Genomic DNA, 14,285 nt, shown 5'->3' on the forward strand with positions numbered 1-14,285 from the left:
CTTTTCTGAAAGGACAAAGCATAAGGCAACAGCTTTTCCTATTATCACTGCTGAGCTCCAGCAGAACCAGATGCCAGCTAAAAAAGGGCTCTAGAAAGTAACAGAGGGTGCAAAACCCAAGCACTGAAAGAATAAGCATGACTCAGATGCCATGTGTTCATCTAGACAAGAGCAAACACATCCCCAGAGATTACCTGAGCTGGCCCTCATCAGGCAACCTAGACACCAAGAGCAGGAAAGCAAAGAGATGTGGATGTTGGTACAGCTCACACACACCAGCAAGCACTACATACAGGGAAAGTTTGTGTAAAAGGCATGGAAATCCAGTTTTCCCAGCCGCACTCATCTAAGTTCCTGAACTAGCAAAATATGCTAGATACAGACCTGCAAGAACTCCCAAACCTCTGCAGGAAAGGCCAGCAGCTCCCTGACAGATCAGAACAAAAGGAGGAAGGAGTCAGCAGGACTGCAGGACTGCACTTGAGCCACGGCTCCACCACAGAGGAAGCTGCTGCTTTGGAAACGTACACGCTGCTGGTGTTCCCGCAAGCTGGTCCCACCTACCGTGTTGGTCAGGTCAAGACAGTCGTAGGTTCGCTCTGCAAACACCTTGTACGCCTCCTGGAATTCCTCATACATGTCCAGCACCTGCTGGCCCAGGGCCTTCCCTTTAATCCCACTGAACTCGATCTTTTCCAGCTTCATTAGGTCCAAGGTAGTCGCCAAGAGATCCTTCAAAGTCAGCAGAGGCACACACAGGTTAAGATGTTGACAAAGACGACGACAGTTGTCACAACACAGAGCTGCGCTTGCTGCCCTGCCCAAGGACCTCCCCAAGTACATCACCAGTGCTCAAGCTGAGTAGCACAAATGGGAGAGGAGAGGCTGGATCCCACCTGTCCTGGGCACCAACGGCTGCTCAATACATGTCCTTCCTTAGTGGAACCCGCTGCTGCCGCTAGAAATACTATGCCACTGTAAAATTGCTTTTTAAGGGTATTTGAAGACAAATCCAAAGCAACGCACGAGACCCTGATATGTCACCCAGCATAGCTAAGAATCCCGATTTTAGAAAGGTTAACCAAGAGAGACCTCTGACGTTTACAGGCAGCCGAACTGTCCAGAGCTCCTGCTCAGCCAAACCTCCATGTGTCCAAGCGGGTGTTACTGACCCTACCTCGTCTGCTGAGAGGGGGATACGGGTCCTTCCTTTCCCACCCTCTGCAGCCTGGCAGCCTGACCCTGCAGTGCCCCCTCTCAGGAAGATGCTCCACTCACCCAGCTACGTCAGCAGCGCTGGGCAGCCCTGCCACCCCCCCACCCCATCCACCTCTTTCGGCAGGGCTAAGCAAGGGCTGGCGGAATGTCCATCGTCTCAAAGCACCAGGGGAAATGTGCTCATCGCAAGCACAGGAATGTACCGGCGGCCGTCCTGCTCGCACCGAGCTCAGGGGATAACCCCAAAAGCAGAGCTAAGCAGGTACGGAGCTTCACCCCCAAACACGTGGCACTGAGTCAGTGCCGGCGCCTCTCGGACAGCGGCTGCCCAACGGGCCACAGCCCAGGCCACAGCCCACGGCCCAGATCTTCCCACGCTGCGCCAAGGCACCACCAGGCTTCGGTGCTGCCCCACGACGCTCCAGGCAGAGGCAGGGAGATGCCGAACGCTTACAGCCCCTGCCATGAGGAACAGCTTCCAGCCGAGGGAACAACCGCTCGCGGGTCCCTGAGTGCTGCTCTGAGAACCTCCGGCATTCCAGAGAGCCGCCCCGGCCAGGCAGCAGGTTTTGCAACAGCCACGCAATGCAGAATTGTGAGCTGAACAGGGGAAAAAGACCCTGCCCTCTCCACGTGTTCGTGGGCTACCCATGAACCAGCACAATCGCAGCTTTTACGAAATTTCAAAACCAAAACACACACACGCTGTCAGTAAGAGCCCTTTCGCTTTAACAAATACCTTGTAAGGCAAAACCAACACAGAAATAACAGCTTCTGCTTGCTTTGTCTTACAAGGTTACTTGAAAAGAAGCTGGCAGGGGGGCAGGGAATAGAGATGGGGAGAGGCAGAAGCTTTCTTCAGTAACGGGCTGGCGTGTGCTATGTTTTTAATTATTGTTTTACAGCTCACTCTACAGGCCTTCCTTCTGAGTGCACACACTGCAGCCTTTGACTGTCCCAGGCGGTGTGGGACAGCCGTGGAACGAGGACACAGGCACTGGCTAAAAAGCGCCGCGCTCCGCCACCACGGCAGCGCGCGCACAGCCCAAAACCTCTGGCTTTTTTCTGCAGCCCACATCCACAGTTCCCAAGCAACGAGCAATCGGTGTCCAGAGCCTTTGCGGAGTGACAGAGCACAGTGACTGCCGCTCCTACCCTTCTCACAATGACCTGCAGCTACTCCTGCGTCTGCTCACATTCCTCCCTACACTGGCCAGCACGACTTGGTTAACTGCATGCCAAGCCCTATTGGAAACCGTCGTTATGAACAGTCTTAAAATAGACGTCAGTCACGGCGGTTTTTAACAACATTAATTAAAGAATGCATAAAATTATACAGCATGTTTAAACAAGTGAAACCTTCTGTTCCACTGGAGCGAACGAGAAAAAGAGAAAACCCATCCAGAACTCCCTTTGAACAGGCAAACGCCAGCAGCTTGTACATCTGATCCCACGGGCTGGGAAGGTGGCAACGATAAACAAAGAGATTCGCTTCAGAAGCACGCGGAAAGCAGGTGAACGCGCGCTGCTAACCACACGAGAGGCAACGGGCACGTGCAGTGTCTGTGTAACAGGCACATACAGCGTCTGTACCACAGGTACCTACAGGGTCTGTGTAACAGGTACCTACAGCGTCTGGATGTCTGCGGTCTCCAGGCACAGCCTCCTGACCAGGAGAGCAGGGAGTGCATCCATACGCACCGGGCTGCCCCCGTACAGTCAGACCTGCTCTCTGAGGAATAACATCCCCTCTGACTCAAGGAGCCCTTGGCCACGCTGGGAGCCGAGGGATGATGATGATGGCGCTCGTGACACCAGACGTCCCTGCCTCAGATGACCACCTCACCGTGACAAGACTTGGCAAACAGGGACACCCCCGAGGCAGAGCACCCCAGCTGGACAGACCATTAGGACATGAAGGGACGACCTGGGGAGGAACACGTCCCCACTCCTCCCCAGGCCCATGTGGAGCAGTCAAGTGGGGCCCAGCCTCAAGGGGAGCATGTGGCCTCTCCAAGTCAGGCAGGATCCAGCTGCAGGGTGTCTCCAATGGCAGCAGGAGGACTAGGAGATTGCATTTACTTATTTACAGCAGTGCAAACCACAGCCCCCAGTAATCCCCACTCTCTTGCCCCAACAGGAGCAAGGAGTCCAACAGGACTTTTGAGAACAATGACACAGCTACTATCTTGACCAGAAGGACACAACTGCATATCTTGAACATGCCCTGAACAGGACATGGTAAAGCAAGGTCCTAGCCTTACTGTAACGGGACACCTAACAGCAAAGAGAGTGGCCTCATCCCTTGGCATCAAACGAAGCTACAGCAAGGGAAGATGCCAGCAAGTGAGTTCATGGCCACAGAGCTCTCCTGAAGCCTTGCAGTATTTTTCAAGATCAGAGTCTCACCTCCACCATCTCCAGTCTCTTCAGGAAGCTGTCCAGCCTCGCAAACACCATCACGGCGTGGAAATCCCACTCCCTCACTTCTTGGCCTGGTTCATAATAGGTGTGCAGTTTTTCCCTTCTCTCCTCAAACGCCTCTTTGAACGCATTCAGAACGCTGACCACCATTTGCACCTTGCTCAGGCTCTCTTCCATTTCCCCTTTCAGAAGGTCTTCTGGAGACAGGTACACCAGGGCCTGGAAGAGTAAAAGGACACCTGAGAGGTCACTTCTGCCATCACAGAAAACGGTGACTTCTTGCACTGTACACATTTGAACCTACCTCTCAAGTTAAGAATCACAGGGAAGGACAGGGGGAGGAGGAGAGAGGTGACTTGCATAAAAAAATCTTCCCTTGGCAAACACCGGCATCACAGCCACACACCTGCTGAATGAGGAGGTTGCAGATTTCCTGGAGCAGGACGACTATCCGCACGGGGACGTTGTAGTGCTTGGAAGTGACCCAGATCAAACACACCACGTGGAGCAGAGGGACCAGGAAAGGCTTCACCTCTCTGAACTCAACCTTCTCTATGTCCTCCAAGTAGCGCCTGAGGGGTGTCAGGTGCAGGTGAATGTCCTGAGCTTCGGCCAAAGCTGTGTTAAGAGACAGAAGAAGCGGTAAGATCCACCAGACTGTGGTGTGGTGGGTCATGAGCTGGATGCTGGCCTCACCTCACTGGATGGAAAGGTGCCTGGGAAAACAGCCCGGAGAAGCACAACGCACACTCACCTACGTGCGTGCTGAAGATTGCTCACCCCTGAACACGTCTCACCCACGGCACTAACCAGAACAGGAAATAAACTGACCCGAGGGCAAGGGACAGGGCTTTGTGCAGAACCTGAGCTGAGCCCACAACCGCGGGAAACTCACTCGGCAGCACCAAAAATACAGTGCTGTGAGCAGGCTACAGGCCTTGCTGTACAGCATCACAGGGCTTGGCCTGAGCTCATTTCAGCTCAGGGTGGCTACAGCAGCCCCTTGCCAGTGGGCAGATGACCACAGACCCACTTGTCTTGCCTGTACCTGCAAACCTGTCCACAGCATGGTTAACTAGTGCCCAACTAGTTGAAAGGTTCAGCTTAGCTTTGTACAGCTGTGTGGTTCTGCCCTGAAGAATTATCCCAGAGTGCAAACATCCACAAAACCAGGTGATTGTCGGGCAGTTAATGCGGACCAACAAGAAGAGAAGTGACAGAAGTGCTTGAATGCATATTAAAATAACCCCCAAAACCCAGGACCAAGAAAGAAGAAACTCCCACCATCAACGCTGCTCTCCCAGCAAAGCAGACAGACAAAAACCACACCACCACATCAGCAGGGAGGGCCAACAACAGGGAAAGGGGCAGAGACCGAAAAGCAAGTGCATAAAAACCTGAACTGTGTTGTAACAGAAATTAACAACTGTGGTCCAAATCATCCAATTAGGGTTAGTATTGCTGTAACCGGATTAAAACCAATTATCTGTTGTATTTTGATTAGACCCTTAAAGCATTAATCCGTCTGACAATGAACTCTTGGCTCCTTATACAAGGGGTGTTTCTCTAAATTGTACAGTGTAGTGTGACACAGACCCTTAATAGGCTCAAGGTTTCCACGTGAAGGGGTGAAGACCAGCGTTATCCGTCAGCATGTACATAGCTACACAAGCCTGAACGGTGGTGTCCTGCCAAAAAGAAGCTGGATTGAAGATGGACATGAAGGGTCAGCCGTGTTGGTCTACAGGGGACAGAGCAGCAGGACTACACTGCTCTTCGCTACAGAGGGGAATCTGCAGTGTTTCCTTTGGCTGGACTGAACTCCCCTAAGCAAAGTTGACCAGAAAAAGAGATGATGCTTGATTCAAGAAAGCTGCATTTTTTAAGGTAGAATTTTGCTTCACCTACAGGCAAAAAAGAATCCTTCCTTAAAAAGTCTTCTTATGAATGAAAAAAAAAACCAAACCTCTTTAATTCCCTAAACTGGGAAACGCAATCCTGTCGGTTTACTGCCCAAAGCTCTCTTAGTCTTACTGCTTCGTGCCAGACCGGCAAAATAACGGGGAGGAGAAGGCAGATCTGCTGGTGCAGACCACCACCTACAGGTCACCCTCCCCACCGGCATCCTTGCCACAACCTCTCCCTGACGAGGAGGCCAGGAGAGCTGCGGGCCGGCCAGACCTTGCAACCCTGGGAGGACGGTACTGGACGGGGCTGTGGACAGACGAGGGAGACAGGAGGCTGCGCTCCCGCGCATCCCGCTCACCCCCCGCGCTGCAGCCCTTCCGCACGTCACAGACCTCCCCACCACATCGCTGCCATGCAGGAGGCAGAGCTCTGTCTCTGCCCAGCTCTGCCTGGATTTCTGCACAACTGACCCTGCTTTCCTCTCGTGTGACACAGGTGACAATACCTGCCTGCTTTCATCAGAGCCCTTGAAACCCTCATGCTCAAAGTTCCTCATCCTAAAGTGCAAAATGCTGCGCCTTCAGCAAGAGGTTGGGGCTGCAGTGGCCAAAACCTGGGAAAAAGCAGTCTAACGAAGTAGTTTCAATTAGCTACAAGATCTGCCCAGTCATGCTGAACCCCCAAACCTGCAGACTGACACCAGAGGAGCTGTTTAAATTTGGGGTGAGTCCTGCTGGATTAACGCAAATGCTTTATTACAGCAGAGTGAATTCCCAGATCCACTCACCGTGGCCTTTGGGAAGGACCTGGCTCAAAAGTCACAGCCTGGAAACAAAAGCATCAGATCAAGCACAAGCAGCCCAGTTTCATGCCACGAACCAAGGACAGGGCCCGAAACAAGACTGCAGTCCCCACGGTCACAGCAAACTCTGAATGACCAGAGCCATTATAGCCACACTGGGCTTGAAACCAGTAACACCAGGCTGTGAACAAAGGCCAGAAGTCAGCGCCATGGTGAAGCTGCCCCAGCATCTCACCTGCCTCCACATCCATGAGCATGGCTTTGAAGGCTGGGATGTAGCTGCTCTCGACTCTCTCCAGCACCTCCACCACGTTCCTGACCTTCCTCATTCTCAGTTGACTGTAAATGCCTTCCAGGTCATCACACCTACAGCAACCAAGACATGTTACAAGCCCACCTTGAGGCAGCATCAGTTTTCCCCCCACACCATCCACTTCCCCTGGGCCTGATTCAGGATTTCCTCCAGCTACACAGGGACTGAGTCCCAATCGTGAAAGGAAACGGGAGGAAGATCCTGCAGGAGGCACGGACAAACCCTGCAGGACAGACAGACGGTGATGGGGCTCAGCGTGACAGCAGCTCTGCTATGGGCAGGACTCTGCTGAAAGAAGCCATCAGGTGTTTCTGCGGGCATTCACGACAGCTCTCCAGAGGGCAGGGCTTTGCCCCCAGTCAGCCCAAACCAACACGGCACAAAGGTTTCCAAAGAGCAGGAGGAAATTCTGCTCCCTGGCTCTTGGGCATCTAAACACCCTCTGGCATCAGCAGATGAACAGCAGCCAGATGAGGTGCACCGTTTCCAGAAGGCCTTGCAGAAGGTGTCCACCAGCTCTTACTCCTGTGGCTCGTTCCTAATGAACAGTGATGGAAAGAGCATTTCCAACAAAAATTCCCTTGAGGTGTAGCCCCTGCACTGGGGCTAAGTTAAAACACGGCCAGCCGCCCTGTGACCTCCCAGACACTTTGCAGATCACGGTTATTTTATGTGAGGGAGCAATTTTCCTTAGCTCAAGTTTTTACATGAACCTGAGGCAGCCTGCTCTTCCCAACGCATAGAAGTAGCAGCTCTGTCTGTCACCAGCACTCTCCCTCCACCCAAAACCGCTGCCAGTGACCACCGTGCCCTGGCCAGGCTGCCCAGGGTACCTGTTCTTCCAGAACTCCAGTTCCACCTTTGGGTTAGGGTTGCTGCCTTGCAGGAGAGGCTCTGAAGACTCCTTCTTCAGCACTGCCTGGATCTGGTAGCTCCAGTCTATGATGGCCGACTCAGTGGCATGTACAAGAGATTTGTCTATCAGCTTCAGGCTGCAGGAAACAGACCACACGGCTAACTTTGCTTTCCAGTTGTTGATGTGCATTCGCTCAGTTGGATCTACTTCAAATGACCCCACAGGCAGCTGGATTTTACAGATTACAGTCTAGCTTCACATTTCAAAACCAGAAAACAAGCAAAACCCGTAAGACTTCGCCATTGTTTTAATACAGGTATTACACCCTGGAGAAAACGGATGAAGGTCTGCAGCAGTGTGGGCAACGCATCGTTTAGAAAATGAACGGTGGAAAAGAAGAGCCGGCCGCCACCTCTCTGCACAGCCAGTCACTGCTGCATCAGATTCATTTGGGTTCAGGGTCTGACCCGGAGAGCCATACGGTTATTTCTCCCCGTACTGTTCTTCCTGAGTCCCCACAGTCATTAACTTGCTTAATTCAGAGAGCAGCTACACAAAGTGGGCTGGTGTGTTGAGGACAGGTCACCCCACTGTCTCGGAAACAGTAATTTACACAATCCCACCCAGACCCCATCCTGTCTGGGGAGTGATTAATTCCACTGCACTCACTAATTCATCTTCTGACGTCCCACAGGTGCAGGCGTGCAGCCCAGACATGACTATGACACGACGTGCAAACACATCTGCCTCTATGGACCTTCCAGACTGGCTTATTTCGGACTGGGGCAGGCTTACAGCACTGCAACAGTCAAACTCCTTCCACCCCCGACTCTGGGCACCAACCTGGCTTCTTGGGAGAACCAGGGTGGAAGTTCCCCCCCAGCTGCAATGCGAGCGTTCTGCCAGATGCATCAGCTAGCAAAGGACGGGGGTTCCTCAGCTACTGGACATCTTGCAGGATAAAGACCAGCTGCAGATGGCACTCAGCCTCCCATGGCTGCCCAGCGATATGGAGGAGGGGATCGAGTGCACCCTTAGTAGGTTTGCAGAGGACACCAAGTTAGGTGGGAGTGTTGATCTGCTCGAGGGTAGGGAGGGTTTGCAGAGGGACCTGGCCAGGCTGGATCGACGGGCTGAGGTCAGTTGTACGAGGTTCAACCAGGCCAAGTGCCGGGTCCTGCCCTCGGGTCACACCAACCCCACGCAGCGCTGCAGGCTGGGGAGGAGTGGCTGGAGAGCTGCCCGGCGGGAAAGGCCCTGGGGGTGCTGGTCGACAGCCGGCTGGACATGAGCCGGCCGTGTGCCCAGGTGGGCAAGAAGGCCAACAGCATCCTGGCCTGTGTCAGCCATGGGGTGGCCAGCAGGAGCAGGGAGGGGATCGTGCCCCTGTGCTCAACGCTGGTGAGGCTGCCCCTCGAACGCTGGGTGCAGTTTTGGGCCCTTCACTACAAGAAGGACATTGAGGTGCTGAGGCATGTCCAGAGAAGGGCAACGGAGCTGGTGAAGGGTCTGGAGCACAAGCCTGTCCTGGTTTGGCTGGAATAGAATCCCAGCCCAGCCATGCTAGGCAGGCTCAAGTCAGCCAGGGCAGCTGACCTGAGTGAGCTACAGGTCTAGCCCATACCCTAATGTCATGGTCACTATAAAGGGGGAAGGTTTACTGAAGAGAGGGTGTTCCTGTGTGTCCTGGGTTACAGTGTAAAATGTGCCAAAAGAAAAAAAAGTATTCCATTACCATCTTCAGGAGCTGTTGAGACCAGGTGGGGCGGTGCTCCCTGCCTCCCCCCTCTGGACTATCTCCTGTCAATGGGCACAACAATGCCTTATCGCCTGACCCATCGGTAACTCCCTCCTGGGCTATCTCCTGTTCATGGCCCATCAAGGAACTGCCTCACGACTCCCCATCCCATTGTGAGATGCTCCGCCCGGGGGGAAGGAGCCAAGCAGTCCATGCCAAATAAAAACGGAGATCTCCAACACCCTAGCAGCCTTCTGCCACTGGATTCCCAGAGGAGTTCCCCCCCCCCCCCGACACTGGAGTTCCAGAGGACAAGAGCTACCTACCTACCACTGGACCTTCGGAGGAAGACCAGACTCTTTTACCTGATCGCTGCGTCCACAGAACTACATCCATCGCTTCAGGAGGACTGCAGCCAGCATCTTATCGGACTGCTACTGCCACCCTAACAGGGTGTCAGGTTGTATTCCTGACTCTGTCAGTGTAAACCAGGGGGTTGTTTTTTTTTCCCCCTGCCTTGTGTTATATATATATACATATTAGTAAAGAACTGTTATTCCTATTCCCCATATCTTTGCCTGAAGGCCCGTTAATTTCAAAATTATAATAATTTGGAGGGAAGGGGGTTGCATTCTCCATTTCAAGGGAGGCTCCTGCCTTCCTCAGCAGACACCTGTCTTTCAAACCAAGACACTGTGGGGTTCCTGCTAAGGGTCCTCCTGCTCCTCCTCTGCCTTCTCCTGAAGACTGCAGCCAGAAAAAGAGAGAATTCTGCCTTCCCATTCAGTGGCATCAGGAAAAGAGAAAAGGCTTTGCCCACAGGGTTTGGGTTTCCTTCCTCACTGATCTGAGCAGTGGATCATTACTACTCTGTGTGCCCACATGCCTTTGAAATTCTGAGCTTTTCCTGCCTGTACTATTGCAGAGTCCCCAGAGGCAAAGCCTACAAGTTATAGAGCAGGTAAAGCAAAATACACCCATCTTGGCAGTCTGGATGAGCAGCAGATGACAGGGAGCAAGAAGAGTCCCCATGACTGAGGAGGGGGATCCCAGAAGACACAGAGCGTGCCTCAGGAGGAGAAAATCCAGTGGAGAGCAAGGGGTTGTACTCACCATTTCTCGTTTGCCAGATCAATGTCCTCCATTCTCTCCAATCCATCTGGAAGAGGCAGCAAGGTCTTGCCCTTTACTTTGCCAACAACCTTGAAAACAGTACTTTTTAGGCTGTGGACGTGACGTACGATATCTTGTGACACTACTTGTGGCCATCCCTGATGGTTCTTCTGGTTCGTCAGGATGGGCACAATCACCTACAGCAGGAATCATGAAAAAGCGATGGAGAAAAAAAGTGCTGCAGGAAACGGACAGGCCATCAGGGTCTGAGGTGCTGCTTGGCCAAGCCTGGAGACTCATACTCGTTGCTGTCTCAAGCAGTTCCCTGCCCATGTGAAACAAGGGCAGATGATGACAAGGGGGCCTTTCCACAGGCCCACTCTATATACTAATACACTCTCTCCCCCGAATCCGAGCAGCTGAGAAGGGAAACCAGCAGACAAAGCGAGCAGCCCTGTCCTTGGGCTCTCCCAGCTTCTCCAACCTGCAACTAGAGACAACTCCACAGGGCTCTTGTCTCCTTGCCCTCACACCTCCTGGTGCTTGCCCCCCATTTCGCTGCCAGTAGGCAGGGGAGGCAGGCAGGGGCACGGGCTTCAGGCAGCCTTCCAAGACTTAGCAGGGCTGGGCTGAACCCACAGGCTGTCCCTTGACAGCAACCCGCAGCGCGCTGAAAGGGAAGGTCTTCTGGTACCTCCTGGGTTCTGCTGGTGGTGAGGGCTACCTGGGTCCCCATCCCAACTGCACTGCAGGTCTTGAGCACAGCCACTTTTTAGGTTATTTTCCAAAGCTGCAGACCACTACATACAACTTTTTTCTTTCTCAGTGAAAGTTTCCAGGGTTTGTGCTGACCCAACAGCGTGGGAGTCTTGGGGCCGGTCTGGGCTTGCCTGGACCTGAGCTGCTTTTGGCTTGTTTGAGCTGTGATAGCAACACAGCGTCTGTCACCCACCCTGGGCTGGCTCCGCTCTGGGACCAGCCTTTGGCAACAGCCTGACAAAGCCAGGTTGTCCCTGGGGACACACAGCCCTTTGTGTTACCAGGCTCGGGGGAGGCTAAAGGTGTTCAAAACTGAAAAGGAATGAAGCAGCCCGGCCCCACCACAGTGCCCTACCAGGATGCTGAAGATCCTTTGTAACCGTGGCTGGCACTGCAGACTTGAGGAAGACCAGCAGGAGCAACCTTCGTGCCCAGGGAGCCGTGGGAAGGGGGAGCACAACCCCAGCAAACACAGGCACACGCTGCCGAGTTCACCTTCAGCAGTTTTAGCTACGCTACTCGCAAGACTTGCCTCTATTCCTTAGATCATGTGGACTGCTACTGCTAGCGATGTTGCAACCAGTCAAATGATCGCTGTTCAATTTCTTTTTGATTGCTAAAACGGTGACTGGACTCACGATGACCGCCCAGCCCCACAGAGCAGAGGCGTGCTCCCTTCAGCCATCACAAGGGTTCCGTGTGACAAGCAGACAAGGTCGCCCCAGCTGTGATCCGCAGCTCAGCTGTGCTCCCTCACTGAATAAAGACACCGTTTTGGTGCGTCTATTCCCAGTGTCCTAAATGATCCACAAAGTTTGACATAAACTCTTTCTTTCACTGGACAAATTCTTCTAAGACTGTCCTAAAAACCCCTGACAAAAGACTCTGCAAGAAGTGCTCGTGCAGCGGGCAGCCCAGCGCCCGCCCCCCATCTCAGGAAATTCACAATCTTTTTCACCTTCGTGCAGACCCACCCTGTCCTCCTGACCCGGCACCACCTCTCCGTTCTCCTTGAAGTGAAGTTTGAGAGGAAAGTGGGACCAAACCCAGGCACGATCTGCTCCCTGTGGAAATACCACTCCTGTCTGCTCAGGGGGGAGAGAAAAGCCTGCAAACACGCAGTCAGGATGCACAATCTCAAACGCTGAAGGCAGCCAAAAAGCAGGATCTAACAGGATTTGCTTAAGTGTTCCTACCCCAAAATCTCCCTGCAGCAGATGGTGTTTACAGTTCCTATCATACGCTACCTGCCATCATCTACAAACAGAGCTGCGATGAAAAAACGCTGTTTGTGCAGACTTACCAAGACCGTGGGGCTCATCAAACACCTCAAAACAAAAGCTCCCCGTGTACCTAACGTGTTATCCCACAAAACCAAGATAACCAGTCTGGCAGCCTGCTCTTGGGAATCCAATCGGTCACCATCTTAAGGTACCAACAGCACTACCAGAACTTCTCAAATTGAGCAGCTCCTCTACTTTCTGACTACAGCCTCACCGCTGAGACTTCTCCAGGTCAGGGGCCATGAGGAGTAAAGTGGGGCAAGGCTGCCTGGTTCAGGCTGCTAACACAGGAAAGAGAAAGCACTCGAACCTCTTGAGGGTCCCTTTGAGAAGACATCAGCCCACCTGAGGTAACCGGGCACTGAACTACAGGAGGCTCTTCCCGAACATCAGGAAACACTTTTTCCCTGTGAGGGTAACCGAGCACCGGCACGGGTTGCCCAGGGAGGTTGTGGAGTCTCCGTCCTTAGGGAAACTCAAAAGTCCCCTGGACACCACCCTGGGCCACCGGCTCTGCCCGTTCCATCACCTACCGCCCCGTGATTCTGTAACGTGGGCGAGGCCCACGAGGCCACCGCCACCCGGCGGGCCCAGCACTGACACGGGTCGGGATCTAAACCCGTTCCAAAGACCCCCGTGGGCCAGGAGGTGCTGCGAAGGGCCGGGCTGAGGGCAGGAGCGCGCCAGCAGAGGCAGGAGGGAGGCCAAGGAGCCCGTTTGCCGGGGGCGGACATCTTCCCCGCGGCCGCGTGCGAGGGGCAGCGCCCGGTCCCCCGCTCGGCCCGGCGGTACCCACCCGTGCCAGGGCTGCGGACCGAAGGGCCCGGGGCCGCCCGGGCCTTACCTCCTCCACGAGGGCGGCGAAGTGCCGCAGGGCGTCGGCGGGCAGGTCCCCGCAGAGCAGCTCGGCGGGGGCGGCGCCGGGGGCCCGGAGGAAGAAGAGGGCCTTGGGGCGGGCGGCGGCGGGCGGCGGCGGCGGCGGCCCCAGCGCCAGCTCCCCGGCGGGGCCCCGCCACGCCAGCAGCGCCGGCCCCGCCGCGCCCCGCAGGAAGTCCCGCAGCAGCGGCCCCGCCGCCCCGCCGCCCGCCCAGCGCGCCCAGCGCTCCGCCGGCACCCCCAGCCCCCGCGCCGCGCACCGCCCCAGCCGCCCGCAGCCCGCCGCCGCCGCCGCCGCCGCCGCCTCCTCCTCCTCCTCCATCGGGCCGGCACCGGCGGGTGTTTGCGGGGAGGAGCCGCCGTTGCCCGGGGGACGCCGGCCGGGGCGGGGGAGCCCCGAGGAGCCGCCCCCGGTGTCCCGCCGGAAGGCGGCCCCGGCTCGCCCGGGCCACGCGGCTCCTCGGGGCTCCCCCGCCGCGCTGCCCGGTTTTGCTCTCCCGCGGCACAGCGCGGGGTCCCCAGCAGAAGTGCCGACCCCCCCCTCCCGCACACACACAGCCACCCACCACACACACACCCCCCCCCCCGCTCCCTGCCCGTTTTTCAGCAGCCCCGCGCTGGCATCACCCCGCTGGCGCCGCAGCTCGGGTGCTGTGCGTGCACTGCAGTAACACCGAGAAGCAGTTCCTGATTTTCTACAGGAAAGACCCTTCTTCACGTCTATGAAGGGGATCCTGCGCAGTCCAGGGGCTGCTTGTGTGTGTGTCCCCCCCCCAACAGTAACCACGCTCTCCCCCGGGCACCCCAACGGGATCCCATTCACACCTGGGCCAGAGCAAGGACTGGCTCAGTCTTTCCCTGGGCCCTGCTATTCTTAAAGCCCCCCAGACCTTTCCGTAGCACCCAGCTGCATCAATCACCCAGTTTCTGCTCTAGACGAGCATAATACCAAAGAACAGATAATCACCTGTTAAAACAGGCGAAACCATGCTTTA

The 14,285-nt window shown here is 55.1% G+C and overlaps 1 protein-coding gene across 1 annotated transcript in view; it reads right to left on the reverse strand.

The window, feature by feature from the left end:
* The window catches only part of DNAH9 (dynein axonemal heavy chain 9), a 204,454-nt gene extending 190,251 nt beyond the window's left edge, over positions 1-14,203 (reverse strand). Inside the window, exons 1-9 of the mRNA XM_086473546.1 lie at positions 14,181-14,203; positions 13,595-13,952; positions 13,259-13,516; positions 10,373-10,569; positions 7,499-7,657; positions 6,588-6,718; positions 4,049-4,260; positions 3,628-3,861; positions 565-732 (exon numbers count right to left, since the gene is read on the reverse strand). Coding sequence (XP_086329672.1) covers positions 565-732; positions 3,628-3,861; positions 4,049-4,260; positions 6,588-6,718; positions 7,499-7,657; positions 10,373-10,569; positions 13,259-13,516; positions 13,595-13,952; positions 14,181-14,203 — 1,740 coding nt within the window. The remainder of the gene's footprint in view (positions 1-564; positions 733-3,627; positions 3,862-4,048; positions 4,261-6,587; positions 6,719-7,498; positions 7,658-10,372; positions 10,570-13,258; positions 13,517-13,594; positions 13,953-14,180) is intronic.
* Positions 14,204-14,285: the final 82 nt, after the last annotated feature.

Source organism: Leptosomus discolor, chromosome 15, assembly GCF_034619465.1.
Source record: "Leptosomus discolor isolate bLepDis1 chromosome 15, bLepDis1.hap2, whole genome shotgun sequence".
Classification (NCBI taxonomy): domain Eukaryota; kingdom Metazoa; phylum Chordata; class Aves; order Leptosomiformes; family Leptosomidae; genus Leptosomus; species Leptosomus discolor.